This window comes from Triticum dicoccoides, chromosome 3B, assembly GCF_002162155.2.
Source record: "Triticum dicoccoides isolate Atlit2015 ecotype Zavitan chromosome 3B, WEW_v2.0, whole genome shotgun sequence".
Classification (NCBI taxonomy): Eukaryota; Viridiplantae; Streptophyta; class Magnoliopsida; order Poales; family Poaceae; genus Triticum; species Triticum dicoccoides.
In genome coordinates this window covers 632,433,989-632,450,099 of record NC_041385.1, presented here as the reverse complement: position 1 = coordinate 632,450,099, position 16,111 = coordinate 632,433,989, and the positions used below count along the sequence as shown (strand labels likewise).

At 47.7% G+C, this 16,111-nt stretch overlaps 2 protein-coding genes across 2 annotated transcripts; both read left to right on the top strand.

The window, feature by feature from the left end:
* LOC119281698 (zinc finger protein ZAT12-like) lies at window positions 1-870 on the top strand. The gene has a single exon (XM_037562159.1). The coding sequence runs from the start codon at window positions 289-291 to the stop codon at window positions 769-771; it is 483 nt and encodes a 160-aa protein (XP_037418056.1). The 5' UTR covers window positions 1-288; the 3' UTR covers window positions 772-870.
* A 37-nt stretch (window positions 871-907) lies between these two features.
* On the top strand, window positions 908-2,340 carry LOC119281700. Its single transcript, XM_037562160.1, has one exon. The coding sequence runs from the start codon at window positions 1,204-1,206 to the stop codon at window positions 1,681-1,683; it is 480 nt and encodes a 159-aa protein (XP_037418057.1). The 5' UTR covers window positions 908-1,203; the 3' UTR covers window positions 1,684-2,340.
* The last annotated feature ends 13,771 nt before the right edge of the window (window positions 2,341-16,111 follow it).

Genomic DNA, 16,111 nt, shown 5'->3' with positions numbered 1-16,111 from the left:
CAAAACTTCCCGATCGAAAAGTAAATGCACACAGGTCCACGTCTAGAACCCAGACAACAAATACTTGCGAGCCACTAGTAGTAGTCGTGCCCCAAACCCCGGCCCAACCCACACTATATAAGAGCCATCAGCCATACGGGCCAGAGCCACATACGCATTACACAGTGCAGCGGGTCGATTAGCACAACGCCACTTTTTGATCCGGGGACTAGCCTGCCAGCTATCGCGTCTCAAGTCTCAACTCGAGAGACATCAGCCGTGAGCAAGAGGGGCAGGGATGTGTGGGACATGGAGCCGGGCAGCCTGGACACGGCCCGCCTGCTCATGCTCCTTGCGCAGCATCAGCAGCACCAGCACCAGCGCGCCGTCGCCGGGGCGCAGGTCATGGGCGGCGGCCGTGTGTTCGAGTGCAAGACGTGCAACCGGCAGTTCCCCACGTTTCAGGCGCTGGGGGGTCACCGTGCCAGCCACAAGCGCCCCAAGCTGCACCACCCGCAGCTGCACGCGGTTGGCAATGCCGACGACGGCGCGGCGCTCTGCCTCGGCCGCCAGATGCCCCCGGTGCCGCCGCAGCCGCCAAGGCCAAGGGTGCACGAGTGCCCCGTCTGCGGGCTCCAGTTCGCCGTCGGCCAGGCGCTGGGTGGGCACATGCGCCGGCACCGTGTCGAGGGCGAGGCCGCAGCCAGAGCGCCGAGCTGCGAGGCCGAGGCGACCAAGACGGCGTTGGCGTCGTGCGACGCCGGCGGGATCTGCCTGGACCTGAACGGCTGAACCTGACGCCTTCGGAGAACTGCACCAAGTGTAGGAGCGTGGCGGGGCTCGGCACTGCTACCGGGCAGGTTGTACATAAGGGCATCTCCAGCCATTGAGCCCTCAGGAGGCATTTTTTTTCGCTCCTTGGGAGGCTACCGGCGAAAATTTTAGCCTGAGGCTAGAATGATATCCACTCGTTGCCCCCCCACCGCCCAAGCGTGCTGCTCTGCTTCACAAAGCTCGCCACCGACCGGCTCTGCAGCCGCCTGCTCGCCACCGCCCGCAGCCTCGCGCCCGCGACCTGGCCGGCTCCTCCTCGCGCCCGTCAGCCGTCGTCCGGCCCGCTCGCCGTCGTCAGCCCGCTCGCCCGCGCGGTGGTGAACTACTGGTGGCCCGGGTTCCCGGCGGAGTTGGCGGCGCGGGAGTACGGCCGGCATCATACACTGGTGGATGGAGCAGAGTTGGCTGCCCCTGCCCACCTCCACCGTCGTCTTCAACACCACCTATCTCCCCAACAAGCGCGACGCGGAGATCCGCCGCACCCTCACCGCCGAAGGCACCCTCCGGAAGAAGAGGGAGATGGCGACGCAGCAGGGGATCCAGGAGTCGTACTACAGGGACATGGCCGTCATGTTCGGCAAGTGGAAGTTCGACCCCATGGCGCTGCCGGAGCCGCCGTGCCCGGTGCACCTGTGGCAGGGCGACGAGGACGGTCTCGTGCGTCCCGCGCCGTCCTCCGCTTCCGTGTCTCCGAGGCGCCGCGCCGACGGCAAGCTGCAAGTCTGCGCCGCGTGGTGGGCCTCGCTGGTGACGGCGACCAGGCGCGCCACGGCACGCGGGAAGGAGCCGTCGAAGTCCGACGCGTCCGCGAGGAGCAGCACCAGCGACCTGGCCCCCGACGGCGACGCGAGGCGCGGGCCGACGAAGTGAAGTCCGAGAGCCCTTGCGCGTGAGTGGCCCATGGAGGGCGGGAGGCACGCGCGGAGGCACGGCCATGCGAGCTCGCGTGCCGCTACGAGGGCGGGAGGCGCGGAGGCGTGGCCATGCGAGCTCGGGAGGGCGGGCGGCGGTGTCCGGGCGGGCGAGACCTTCTTCTCCGCGGCTGCTCCGGGGAGATGCGGGCGAGGCCGGTGACGGGAGACGAGTCCGGCTTGCCAGAGCGAGGAGCAGGGGAGAAAGGAGAGAGAGCAGAGGAGCGAGGCGGACATGCAAAACAGAGCTTGTCTTTTTTGCATGCATCACATGGTGGGCCAAGCCAGGAAAAGAAGGAGAGGCTGGCAGTGGCCCTTTGGCAGCAAAAGTATCGCGCCGGCGCCCCCAGTTGCCTCCCGGTTTGCTGCGTTGCGCTTGCGCGTGCCGGCCGTAATTTTAGACAAATCCGGCGCTATTTGAGGTCCTGGGATCCCGACTGGGAGAAAAATTAGCCACCGGCGTCCAAAAAATGCTCGTGGGGGGCATCCTAAGGGGCCGGCTGGAGATGCCCTAAGGCGCATGGCGGGCACATGCGCCGGCGGGCACATGCGCCGGCACACTGCCGAGGGCGAGGGCGAGGCCGAGGCCGAGGCCCACGAGCCGAGCGACAAGGAATGTCTGGATAAGTTGGGAAAACGGCAAAGATACTCATAACTAGATCCTTGTTGTGTTAGATTGGAAGATAATGATGTCTCTATTTCAATTTCTTGATTTATGGTTTAAGAAAAAGGTTAATACATCAGTGGTGCCTAAAGTTGCCATGGTCGTTCAATTTAGTCCCTGAATTTGAAAAATACACCGAACTGGTTCTAAAACTTGGCATGAACGTATAAATACGGTGCTAATCTTATTCATAGATGTAAAGTATATGATTGACGTAGCATCGACATGACATGGGTCCCACTTGTAGCGTCGAAACAAGATTTATATTATTGTGCTATATTTGCAAGCGATTTGGATTAGAATTCAATTGCATGTGTGGAAACACAAACATCAAAATCATCGGGAGCTCAATGAGCTCCTCGAACATCTCCTCACGCTCGCCCTTGAGGCGGGTGAGCTCATGGCACTTGCGCTCGACCTTGTGCTTGTGCTCCATGGACTCGAAGAATGCTCAGATCTCGGCTAGGAGCATCGACTCCTTCATGAAGAGAGCGGACACGAAGGTATCATTGGCCCGCTCGGCTACAAGCCGCACCTCAGCCAAGTGGTGCTCCCTCTCCTCAGCTCGGGAGATGACCCTAACAGGAGGCACAATGGCGACTGCAGATGCAACGTCAGCGGGGAAGTTGAGCTTCGCCAGGCTCCGAAGAAGCGGAGTACCATGGCGTCCTAGACGCCTGCCGCCTCCTCCGGGGTGGCGAACGTGCTAACCAACACACACTCCCGCGTCCTGGATTAGAGATCACAACTGCCCATTTCCCCATGGCTAGAGCCTCACACCGCAATACTTTGACGACGCGACTGCAACATGTTCATCAACGGTGGCGAAATCCGGCGGCCCGGTGCTCGGGGCAGGCACGACTGGAAGCTCAAGGGCTGGTCTGGCGATGTGATGCTCGTGGACAGTGGCGGATTCGACGGTGTGGTGGTTGAGGGAGGCGATGGGAGGGGGCTTGGGGGAGGAGGGGAGGATCCTTGGTGGGGAGCTGTAGGGCGACCGGAATCAGGTGGGCCTGAGCGGAGTTGCGAGCTCAATGGTGGCCGCGGAGGTCGCTATGTCAGCCACGAGCGATGGGTTTGGGTGGCAAGGTGCAGTAGTGGCGGCGATGACATATGGTGTAGGAATTGGTCGACACGGGCGCAGGGTGGGGTGGCGTTTACCTTTCCTGTGGCTATTTTGGTCGCTTTGGTAGCTTTGTTTGTTGGAACCAAATATGGGCCTTGCCAGCAAAATTTGGATGGTTACCCAGCTATCCAATTTATTTATTTTTGAATCTAAAAAAAGGTACCTAAATTTGTTGCTCACATGCACACGTAGGTATGTTATTAAAGCATCTCTAATCGATCCCCTATAAGGCTTTAGTGGAGTAAAAATTTGATTTTACTCCTCTTAGAGCATCCACAGCGGGACTCCTCAAATTGACCGGGCGGGCGTGGGGACCGCTGACTGGACACGAGGGAGAAGTAAAAAGTAGCAAAAAGTTGACCCAAATGGACCCCTCAAAGCCTCCTTAAATGCTCGGAATGTCCAGCATTCCTCATATTCATCCCATATATGGGATGAGTATGAGGAGTGCCCGCGTGTGCCCGGCCAGTGGTGCTACGTCCGCCACATAGAATAGGGCCCCTCATAGAGCATATTATTTATTTCTTTATTATTTATTTTCTTTCTCTCTCCTTCCCCACTAATCACATGCATATGACCGGTCATATAAAGAAAAAGTGAGGGACATGGCTGCGTGAACGGAAAAATAGGGAGTGAAAGCAGACAAGTGGGGACGCTGGCCGAATGCGTCTGCGGGCGTTTGAGGGGCCAAATTTGCTCAGTACGGCTGTAGATGCTCTAAAGCGCACCTAAACGATCTCTTATCTCCTTTAGAGGAGCAGTTTTTTTACTCCACAGCCCGACTAACTCTTAAATATACTCGTCCGCCCACCGCTGGAGTAAAAATTCCCCCGCTTTCATCGCTCGACCTTATCCACTCTGCCACCGCCCAAGAACATGTATTCCCTTGCCGGCGCACCCTCGCATCCACTCCAGCAGTGGTGAAGCCAGCCTCAAGAATCTGTGGGTGTTGGGAATCGTTGCATGGAAAACAAAAAAAAATCTACGCACAAGCAATGATCTATCCATGGAGATGCATAGCAACAAGGGGGAGAGTGTGTCTACATACACTTGTAGACCATAAGCGGAAGTGTTTTACAATTCGGTTGATGTAGTCAAACTTCTTTGCGCTTTAACCGATCAAGTACCAAACGCACGGCACCTTCGCGTTCTACACACATTCAGCTTGGTGACGTCCCTCGCCTTCTTGATCCAGCAAGATGTCGAGGTAGTAGATGAGTTTCGTCAGCACAACGGCGTGGTGACGGTGATGGTGAAGTGATCTCCGCAGGGATTCGCCTAAGCACTACTAAAATAAGACCGGGGGTGTAAAAGGTGGAGGGGGCGCCGCACACGGCTAGGCAATTGTCTGGGGTGTGCTGGGAGCCCCCTCCTCATATATATAGGTGGGAGGAAGAGGGGAGAGGCCAAGGGGTGCCCCAAGTAGGTCCAAATCCTACTTGGGCTCCTGCCCTTGGCAGCGCCCCCTGCCATATTTGTCGGAGGGGGAAGGAAAGAGGGGGGAGAGAGAGAGGAAAGGAAGGGGGAATCCTATTCCACTCTTTCCTTTCCCTTCTCCTCTTTCCTTCTCCTCTTTCCTTCTCCTCGTAGGCCAGCCCATATGGGGGGTGCACCAGCCCCTTATGGCTGGTGCATTTCCCCTCTTGGCCCATAAGGCCCATTTCTTTTGCCGGGGGTGCCCGAAACCACTTCTGGTGACCCGATAAGTACCCGGTACCCCCGAAACACTTCCGGTGTCGGAATACCCTCGTCCTATATACCAATATTTACCTCTCGACCATTTCAAGACTCCTCGTCATGTACGTGATCTCATCCGGGACTCCGATCAACATTTGGTCACCAAATCATATAACTCATATAATACTATATCGTCATCGAACGTTAACCGTGAGGACCCTACGGGTTCGAGAACTATGTAGACATGACCGAGACACCTCTCCGGTCAATAACCAATAACGGAACCTGGATGCCCATATTGGCTCCTACATATTCTATGAAGATCTTTATCGGTCGAACCGTTATGAGAACATACGTAATTCCCTTTGTCCATCGCTATGTTACTTGCCCGAGATTCGATCGTTGGTATCTTCATACCTAGTTCAATCTCGTTACCGGCGAGTCTCTTTACTCGTTTCATAATACATCACCTCGTGACTAACTCCTTAGTCGTTTGCTTGCGAGCTTATGATGTGTATTACTAAGAGGGCCCAGAGATACCTCTCCGATACTCGGAGTGCAAATCCTAATCTCGATCTATGCCAACTCAACAAACACCTTCGGAGATACATGTAGAGCATCTATATGATCACCCAGTTACGTTGTGAAGTTTGATAGCACACAAGGTATTCCTCCGGTATCCGGGAGTTGCATAATCTCATAGTCAAAGGAATATGTATTTGACATGAAGAAAGCAATAGCAATAAACTGAACGATCATAATGCTAAGCTAACGGGTGGGTCTTGTCCATCACATCATTCTCCTAATGATGTGATCCCGTTATCAAATGAAAACACATGTCTATGGTTAGGAAACATTAACCATCTTTGATCAACGAGCTAGTCTAGTAGAGTCATACTAGGAACGCGGTATTTGTTTATGTATTCACACATGTATTTAAGTTTCCAATCAATACAATTCTAGCATGAATAATAAACCTTTATCATGAGTAAGAAAATATAAAATGACAACTTTATTATTGCCTCTAGGGCATATTTCCTTCAGTCTCCCACTTGCACTAGAGTCAATAATCTAGTTCACATCGTCATGTGATTAATACCCACAGTTCACATCGCCTTGTGACTAACACCCAAAGAGTTTACTAGAGTCAATAATCTAGTTCACATCGCCATGTGATTAACACCCAAAGAGTACTAAGGTTTGATCATGTTTTGCTTGTGAGAGAGGTTAAGTCAACGGGTCTGTCACATTCATATCTGTATGTATTTTGCTATTTTGTATGTCTACAATGCTCTACACGGAGTGGCTCTAGCTAATTTCTCCCACTTTCAATATGTATCTAGATTGAGACTCAGAGTCTTCTAGATTAGTGTTAAAGCTTGCATCGTCGTAACCCTTTACAAAGAATCCTTTATCACCTCCATAACCGTAAAACATTTCCTTAGTCCTCTAAGGATAATTTCGACAGCTGTCCAGTGATCTACTCCTGGATCACTATTGTACCCCCTTGCCAAACTCATGGCAAGGCACACAACAGGTCTGGTACACAGCATGGCATACTTTATAGAATCTATGGTTGAGGCATAGGGAATGACTTTCATTCTCTTTGTATCTTCTACCTGAAGGATATATGCCCTACAGGCAATAATAAAGTTGTTATTTTATATTTTCTTATATCATGATAAATGTTTATTATTCATGCTAGAACTGTATTAACCGGAAACTTGGTACATGTGTTAATACATAGACAAAACATAGTGTCCCTAGTATGCCTCTACTTGACTAGCTCGTTAATCAAAGATGGTTATGTTTCCTAACCATAGACATGTGTTTTCATTTGATGAACGGGATCACATCATTAGGAGAATGATGTGCTGGATAAGACCCATCCATTAGCTTAGCATTATGATTGTTACAGTTTCATTGCTACCGCTTTCTTCATGACTTATACATGCTCCTCAGACTATGAGATTATGCAACTCCCGAATACCGAAGGAACACCTAGTGTGCTATCAAACGTCACAACATAAATGGGTGATTATAAATATGCTCTACGGGTGTCTCCGAAGGTGTTTGTTGGGTTGGCATAGATCGAGATTAGGATTTGTCACTCCGTGTTTCGGAGAGGTATCTCTGGGCCCTCTCGATAATACTCATCACTATAAGCCTTGCAAGCAATGTGACTAATGAGTTAGTTGTGGGATGAAGCATTACGGAACGAGTAAAGAGACTTTCCGGTAACGAGATTGAACTAGGTATGATGATACCGACGATCGAATCTCGAGTAAGTAACATACCGATGACAAAGGGAACAACCTATGTTGTTATGCGGTTTGACCGATAAAGATCTTCGTAGAATATGTAGGAGCCAATATGAGCATCCAGGTTCCACTATTGGTTATTGATTAGAGATGTGTCTAGATCATGTCTACATAGTTCTCGAACCCGTATGGTCCGCGCGCTTAAGGTTCAATGACGATTAGTATTATGAATTATGTGTTTTGATGACCGAAGTTTATTCGGAGTCCCGGATGAGATCACAGATGTGACGAGGAGTCTCAAAATGGTCGAGACATAAAGATTGATATATTGGACTATGTTATTTGGACATCGGAAGTGTTCCGAGTGGTTTCAGGTAAAAACGGAGTGCTGGAGGGGTTACCGGAACAACCAGGGGAACTAATGGGCCCTCATGGGCCTTAGTGGCGAGAGAGGAGGGCCGCAAGGGCTGGCCGCGCCCCCCTAGCAGTCCGAATTGGACTAGGGGAAGGGGATGGCGCCCCCCTTTCCTACTCCCTCTCCCTCTCCTTCCTTCCTCCTCTCTTTCTTGTAGAGGAATTCTACTAGGACTAGGAAGTCCTAGCAGTCCGAATTGGACTAGGGGAAGGGGATGGCGCCCCCCTTTCCTACTCCCTCTCCCTCTCCTTCCTTCCTCCTCTCTTTCTTGTAGAGGAATTCTACTAGGAGTAGGAAGTCCTAGTAGGACTCCCTCTCCTTGGCGCGCCCCCTAGGGCCGGCCGACCTCCCTCTCCCTCCTTTATATACGGGGGCATGGGAGCACCCTAGAACACACCAAGTTTTGCCTTAGCCGTGTGCGGTGCCCCCCTCCACAGTTACACACCTCGATCATATCTCCATAGTGCTTAGCGAAGCCCTGCGCCGGTAACATCATCATCACCGTTGCCACGTCGTCGTGTTGACAGAACTTACCCTTGTCCTCAAATGGATCAAGAGCACGAGGGATGTCATCGAGCTGAACGTGTGTTGAACGCGGAGGTGCCGTACGTTCGGTACTTGGATCGGTTGGACCGCAAAGACGTTCGAATACATCAACTGCGTTACTAAATGCTTCCGCTTTTGGTCTACGAGGGTACGTGGACACACTCTCCCCTCTCATTGCTATGCATCTCCTAGATAGATCTTGCATTGTCGTAGGAAAAATTTGAAATTACTACGTTCCCCAACAGTGGTATCAGAATCAGGTTTATGCGTAGATGTTTTATGCACGAGTAGAAAACAAAGAGTTGTGGGCAATAATAGTCATATTGCTTACCACCAACGACTTACTTTGATTCGGTGGTATTGTTGGATGAAGCGGTCTGGACCGACATTACATGACCGCATTCATGAGACTGGTTCTACCGACGTGCTTTTGCACATAGGTGGCTGGTGCGTGTCTGTTTTTCCAACTTTAGTTGAATTGAGTTTGACTACGGTCGGTCCTTGTTGAAGGTTAAAACAACAGACTTGACGAAAATCGTTGTGGTTTTGATGTGTAGGTAAGAACGGTTCTTGATAGAAGCCCGTAGCAGCCACGTAAAACTTGCAACAACAAAGTAGAGACGTCTAACTTGTTTTTTCAGGGCTTGTTGTGATGTGATATGGTCAAGACATGATGTGATATAAATTGTTGTATGAGATGATCATGTGTTGTAACAGAGTTATCGGCAACTGGCAGGAGCCATATGGTTGTCGCTTTATTGTATACAATGCAATCGCCATGTAATTGTTTTACTTTATCGCTAAGCGGTAGCGATAGTCGTAGAAGCAATAGTTGGCGAGACGACAACAATGCTACGATGGAGATCAAGGTGTCGCGCCGGTGATGATGGCGATCATGATGATGCTTCGGTGATGGAGATCATGAGCACAAGAGATGATGGCCACATCATGTCACATATTTTGATTGCATGTGATATTTATATTTTATGCATCTTATTTTGCTTAGTACGACGGTAGCATTATAAGATGATCCCTTACTAAATTTCAAGGTATATGTGTTCTCCCTGAGTATGCACCGTTGCTACAGTTCATCGTGCTGAAATACCACGTGATGATTGGGTGTGATAAGCTCTACGTTCACATACAATGGGTGCAAGCTAGTTTTGCACATGCAGAATACTTAGGTTAAACTTGATGAGCCTAGCATATGCAGATATGGCCTCGGAACACTGAGACCGAAAGGTCGAACGTGAATCATATAGTAGATATGATCAACATAGTGATGTTCACCATTGAAAACTACTCCATCTCACGTGATGGTCGGACATGGTTAGTTGATTTGGATCATGTGATCATTTATATGACTAGAGGGATGTCTATCTAAGTGGGAGTTCTTAAGTAATATGATTAATCAAACTTAATTTATCATGAACTTAGTCCTCATAGTTATTTTGCATGTCTATGTTATTGTAGATCAATGCCCTGTGCTACCGTTCCTTTGAATTTTAATGCGTTCCTAGAGAAAGCTAATTGAAAGATGATGGTAGAAATTACACGGTGAAAGTGCAACTATCCCTGGGTGGTTTTTGTAATCATTGACAACATATAGCTCATTGAACTAATACTATTTCAAGATGAATATTTCAGGAAAACTTCAATGATTGGCATGGCATAGATTAGGAATGTGGACCCCTCAAAATGCTAAGGACAAAGGATTGGATCATGCTCTAAAGCTCAAAACTCTACATTTTATATTTTAGTGATCCAAGATCACATTGAGTCTATAAGAAAGCCAATACTATTAAAAGGGGATGATGTGTTGCTTAATGGATCGCTTGCTCAAAATGCTTAGTGATATGCTCCAAAAGCCCTCAACCACTTTCTCATATCCACATATGTCCCAAACCAAAAGTCAAACTCGGCCCCACCGATTTGATCTATCCGGCGCCATCAAGTTCATTTGACATAGCCACTGCCAGAAACCCTAGCCGTATCGGTCTCACCGATAGGGATCTCGGTCTCACCGAGATGGGATTGCAAACTCTCTGTTTCCCTTCGTAACGTTTCGGTCCAACCGAGATGAGCAATCGGTTCCACCGAGTTCGCAATGCAAACTCCCTATTTCATTTTCGTAACGTTTCGGTCTCACTGAGATGAGCGAATCGGTCCCACCGAGTTTGCCTGACCAACTCTCTGGTTAGCTTATTACCAAAGTCGGTCCCACCGAGTTTGTATAATCGGTCAAATCAAAATTATGTTATGCCCTAATCCTAATGAAATTGGTCCCACCGAGTTGACATGTCGGTCCCACTGAAATGCCTAACTGTGTCACATTATGAACTAAATCGGTGCGACCGATTTTTCTGATTCGGTCCCACCGAGTTTGCTAAATTTTGTGTAACGATTAGATTCTGTGTGGAGGCTATATATACCCCTCCACCCTTTCTTCATTAGTGGAGAAAGCCATTAGAACGAGCCTACACTTCCACTACTCATTTTTTGAGAGAGAACCACCTACTCATGTGTTGAGACCAAGATATTCCCATCCTACCATATGAATCGTGATCTCTAGCCTTCCCCAAGTTTCTTTCCACTCAAATCATCTTTCCACCAAATCCAATCCTATGAGAGAGAGTTGAGTGTTGGGGAGACTATCATTTGAAGCACAAGAGCAAGGAGTTCATCATGAACACACCATCTATTACCTTTTGGTGAGTGGTGTCTCCTAGATTGGTTAGGTGTCACTTGGGAGCCTCCGACAAGATTGTGGAGTTGAACCAAGGAGTTTGTAAGGGCAAGGAGATTGCCTACTTTGTGAAGATCTACCCTAGTGAGTCAAGTCCTTCGTGGGCGATGGCCATGGTGGGATAGACAAGGTTGCTTCTTCGTGGACCCTTCATGGGTGGAGCCCTCGGTGGACTCGCGCAGCCGTTACCCTTCGTGGGTTGAAGTCTCCATCAATGTGGATGTATGATAGCACCACCTATCAGAACCACGCCAAAAACATCCGTCTCTCCAATTGCGTTTGCTTTCCAAACTCCCCCCATTTACTTTCTTGCCAGTTGCATGCTTTACTTTCCTCTGCTCATATACTCATTGCATGCTTGCTTGAATTGTATTGTGATTGCTTGACTTGTGCTAAGTTGCTAAAATCTGCCAAGAACTAAAATTGGGGAAAGGCTAGATTTTTATTTGGTCAACTAGTCTAATCACCCCCCCTCTAGACATAATTTTGATCCTACAATTGGTATCAAAGCTACGATCTCCATTTGCCTTGATTTCCATAGCTTTTGGTGATCATAGCCTTGGTTTCACAACCTAGGAGAGTATGGCGTCTAGCGAGGGAAATTACCACCGTAGGGGTCCTTACTTTGATGGTACTAATTTTGCTAGTTGGAAGCATAAGATGAAAATGCATATTCTTGGACATAACTCCGCCGTTTGGGCTATTGTTTGTATTGGCTTGCAAGGTGAATTCTTCGATGGAAGAGAACCGAACCGTGAAGCTACCGCGGAAGAGTTGAAGATGTTGCAATACAATTCTCAAGCTTGCGATATCCTCTTCAACGGATTGTGCCTCGAAGAATTCAACAAAATCAGCCATCTTGAGAATGCAAAGGGAATTTGGGATACTTTTATTGATATGCACAAAGGTACCGACTCCGTCAAGGAATCCAAATTGGATGTGCTTCAAAGTCAACTTGATAAGTTCAAAATGAAGGATGGGGAAGGTGTCGCTGAAATGTACTCTAGGCTTGCTCTCATCACAAATGAGATTGCCGGCTTAGGAAGTGAAGAGATGGATGTCATCATCAAGAAGATCCTAAAAGCCCTGGATGGAAAATATGATACTGTGTGCACATTGATCCAAATGATGCCCAATTACAAAGATCTCAAGCCAACAGAAGTCATTGGGAGAATTGTTGCTCATGAGATGTCACTCAAGGATAAAGAAGAGCTTCACAACAAGTCAAGTGGTGCTTACAAAGCCTCATGTGGTGCTCCTACATCATCAAGTGAGAAACAAACCTTCAATGAAGAATTGAGCCTAATGGTGAAGAACTTCAACAAGTTCTACAAGAGTAGAAGCAAGGAAAGAAGTTCCAAGTCAAGGTCCTACAATGACAAAAGATCTTCGAGTCGTGAGCGTAATTGCTACAACTGTGGAAGACCCAGACACTACTCCAATGAGTGTAAGGCTCCCTACAAAAGAAGAGAAGATTCACCTAAAAGAATAAGTAGAAGAGAAGAATCACCACCAAGAGAGAGAAGGAGTAGACATGATCGTTATGAACGAAGAACCTCCTGGAGAAGCAAGGATTCGGAAAGGAAGAAAAAATCATCAAAGAGCTATACAAAACAAAGACATCAAGCTCATGTTGGTGAATGGGTATCCGACTTCGACTCCGACCATCACTCCGAGAGAAGTCATCACTCCGATTCCGAATGTACTCAAGATGAGGGTGTTACCGGTCTAGCACTTGTGTCAACCAACTCCTACGACATATTTGACTCACCAAATGATGGAATTGGAAGATTCTTCATGGCTAAAGGCCCAAAGGAATCACACCCCGAGTATGTTGATTTCAATAGTCATGAAGATGATTTGTTAGGTGATGATGATTTACTTGTTGATAACTCTAGTTATGAAAACTATGATGAACTTGTATTAATCATGCTAATCAAGATAAAATGAATGATGATGATAAGAAGGAGATTGAGCGTCTAACTAAAGAACTAAACACTCTTAAGTTAGCTCATGAAACTACCTTGGAAGAGCATCGAGAACTTTTAAAGACTCATGAGAAGTTACGCTTTGAAAAACTCAACCTTGAGCAAGAGCATGGGGTTTAAAAGGCAATCAATGATGATCTTTGCAAGAAAAGTTCTTCTTACATTGCCAAGCATTTACTCTTGTCTACTTATATGCCACAAGCTAAATCTAACAACAAGAGTAAGAAAGATTCTTCTTCTAGTATTAACAATAATCATGCTAAATCCAATGTTGTTGCTTCTAGTAGTTCTCTTGATTGCACTAATGATTCTCTTAGCCAAGTTACACTTGAGCAAGAAAATAGCTTATTGAAGGGAATTATAGAGAAAGGTTTTTACAAGAGCCTTGCCCGAAGTAAGCAATTTGAGGAAATTTTACGCAAGCAAGGAAGGCACCGGAAGAATCAAGGTGTTGGTTTTGAACGAAAGTTCAATGCCAATGGAGTTGAGTGGGAAGATGATCAATACCCCAAGACGAAGTTTGTTCCTCAACAAGAGAAGTATGATCCTACTTCTTTCCAAGGGACACAAGCTCAAGATGATCTTCCACCACAAGACCACAAGCAAAAAGGCAAGGACAAGCTTCAAGAGGAGATTGATGCATTTGAAGAAGCTCACAAGGCCTTGGTCAAGTGGGTTCCCAAGACTTCATCAAGTTCTACTTCATCAAGTACGACTACAACTCCAAGGATTCCCATCAAGATGATGTGGATCCTGAAGAAGAAGGACTAGAGAGTTCTTGAGGGTGACTCTGCCAACATACTTCACTCATATCATTTTGGAAAGAACAAGTGCAAACAACTTCCATATCTTGCACTAGTTCAAGGAGTCACAAACCCTCTTGTTGGTAAGACAAGGGACAAGGTAACCTAATGCTTTCATGGACATCATATTTTGTGTACATCACTCTATGTCTATGGATATCCTTTCTTGTTCCTTGTGGGACTAACCCATGTAGGTATTGAAAGTGCAACTCACTCCAATGGATTGCTCCGAATGATCTACATCAACATTGAGCATCCACATCTTCAACACCTACATGAAGTCATCATCGACAAACCCAAGGTTAGTTCATTCCTCTTAGGGGGGATATCACATCTAGGGGGAGCTTTACTCTAAGAATTGAGCTAAAGCAACTCTAATGGTGTGAACACAACAATGCTTTATGTAAAAGTGGTAACCCCACTTGAGCTTAAACGATGAGTATGACCTATGATCAAATGTTCTCATTTGCCTACCAAGTCAATATACTCATATATAGATGACTTAGTCATCGCCAATTGCTTGATATATGCTACAATGGTTGTGCATGCTTTGCCAAATATTTCATTTGCCATTTTATTGTGTGAGCATGCTAGTTGCATATTTTACTCATTCGAGGACATCCACTTGTTGCTTTGGTTGTTTGGCTCTTTCTCTTTTGCCAAGTGGATGGACAAGAATACCTCCCGCCGCTGGATTCTGTTGCCGTCAATGGGAATCTGCTCCACCGTTGCCGCCGTAGCGAACCCCGACCGAACTAGGGTATGAGTTCGACTCCTTGTGCTGTCGTTCTACTCCGATTCTAAGCACGAGGTCAACGCCATGATTCTTGCCACATATGAAATCAATCTATCCAGAGAAAAACTTCCTTAGGCTAAGTTTGATTCGAAAATTTAGGGTTAAGTCTCCGTTAAACTCATCTCGGACCGACCAAATCGTAGAAATCGGTCTCACCGATTTGGTTTAGGCCATTGCACATGCACTTTTCGGTCTGACCAAAAATTGCAAATCGGTGTGACCGAGTTCAATTCTCTGTGAAACCCTAGCAATCACGGTGCCACCGAACTATGACTCGGTCTGACCGAGTTCACTAGTTTAGGTTCCAAATGTTGCTTCGGTATCGCCGAGTTTATCAAGTCAGTAGCTCCGAGATCATTTCAGTAGAGAACTAAAACTAAGTTTTTTGACTCATCTGTTTTGCAAAACCTCTGCACTTTGTGATGCTCATCTACTCTACCTCATCTATATCTATTCACAGGGTCTGCTGTCAGTTTGCCTGCCAAGATGTCTGACCAGAGTGATAGCCAGAACAGATCTGAAGAGCAAGTGCAAATGTGTGAGGGAACTAGTACCTCAAGCAACTATGATGAGGGCAGCAGGAGCACACCAAGTAACTTGCCAAAGGCAGCCACCAGAGCCAGAAAGAAGAGAACCTCAGATTCTGAAGATGATGATTATGTGGCTATTGAGGATGAGGCCACCTCCAAGAAGAAAGTGCTGAAGAAGGAGTATGGCACTGCTGCTGCAACAAAGCCTGGTCTGAACAGGAAGGCACCAGCAAGGAGAGTTCCAATGTCAAAGCCAAGGAAAGTTCCAACAGGAGAAACCATGAAATTCACAATAGAATCAGATGATGGTGAGTCTGTTGGAGATGACAAGAAGAAGGAGAGGGCAAGAACCACACATGCAAAAGTTCTTGGAAAGTCAACTATGATGAGAGATCCTTCTGAAGATGAAGAGGAAGAGGATGATGCTCCAGCACCTAAGTCACAAAAGCTTATGGGAGATGCAATCAAGTGAGGGGCTGCTTCTAAGCCCAAACCTGCTCCCAAAGTTGCTACTCAAGCCACCAAGTCTGCACCCAAGAGAAGCACCAGAAACATTCCCGCTGAAGAGAAGAACAAGGCCCCAGTGCCTGAAGTTGAAGAAGAAGATGCTGAAGCCCAAGTGCTAAGAAAGCTCAAACCAAAGATACCAGACCACAATGACACTCATCTAGTGGAAGAGGACATGAAAAACAGAAAGGATGCAGGTCTGAGACTTTGGAGGAACTCTGATCCTTATGCTGTGAGAAGGAGAGCTGTTGTGGATTATAGGTTCCACACAAAAGAACAACAAGATTTCTATGAGACCATTTTTCTTGACAAGAAGCCAATTATCTGT

Coding starts and splice junctions, on each gene's coding strand:
- LOC119281698 (XM_037562159.1), top strand. CDS start 289: ATGGAGCCGGGCAGCCTGGACACGGCCCGCCTGCTCATGCTCCTTGCG.
- LOC119281700 (XM_037562160.1), top strand. CDS start 1,204: ATGGAGCAGAGTTGGCTGCCCCTGCCCACCTCCACCGTCGTCTTCAAC.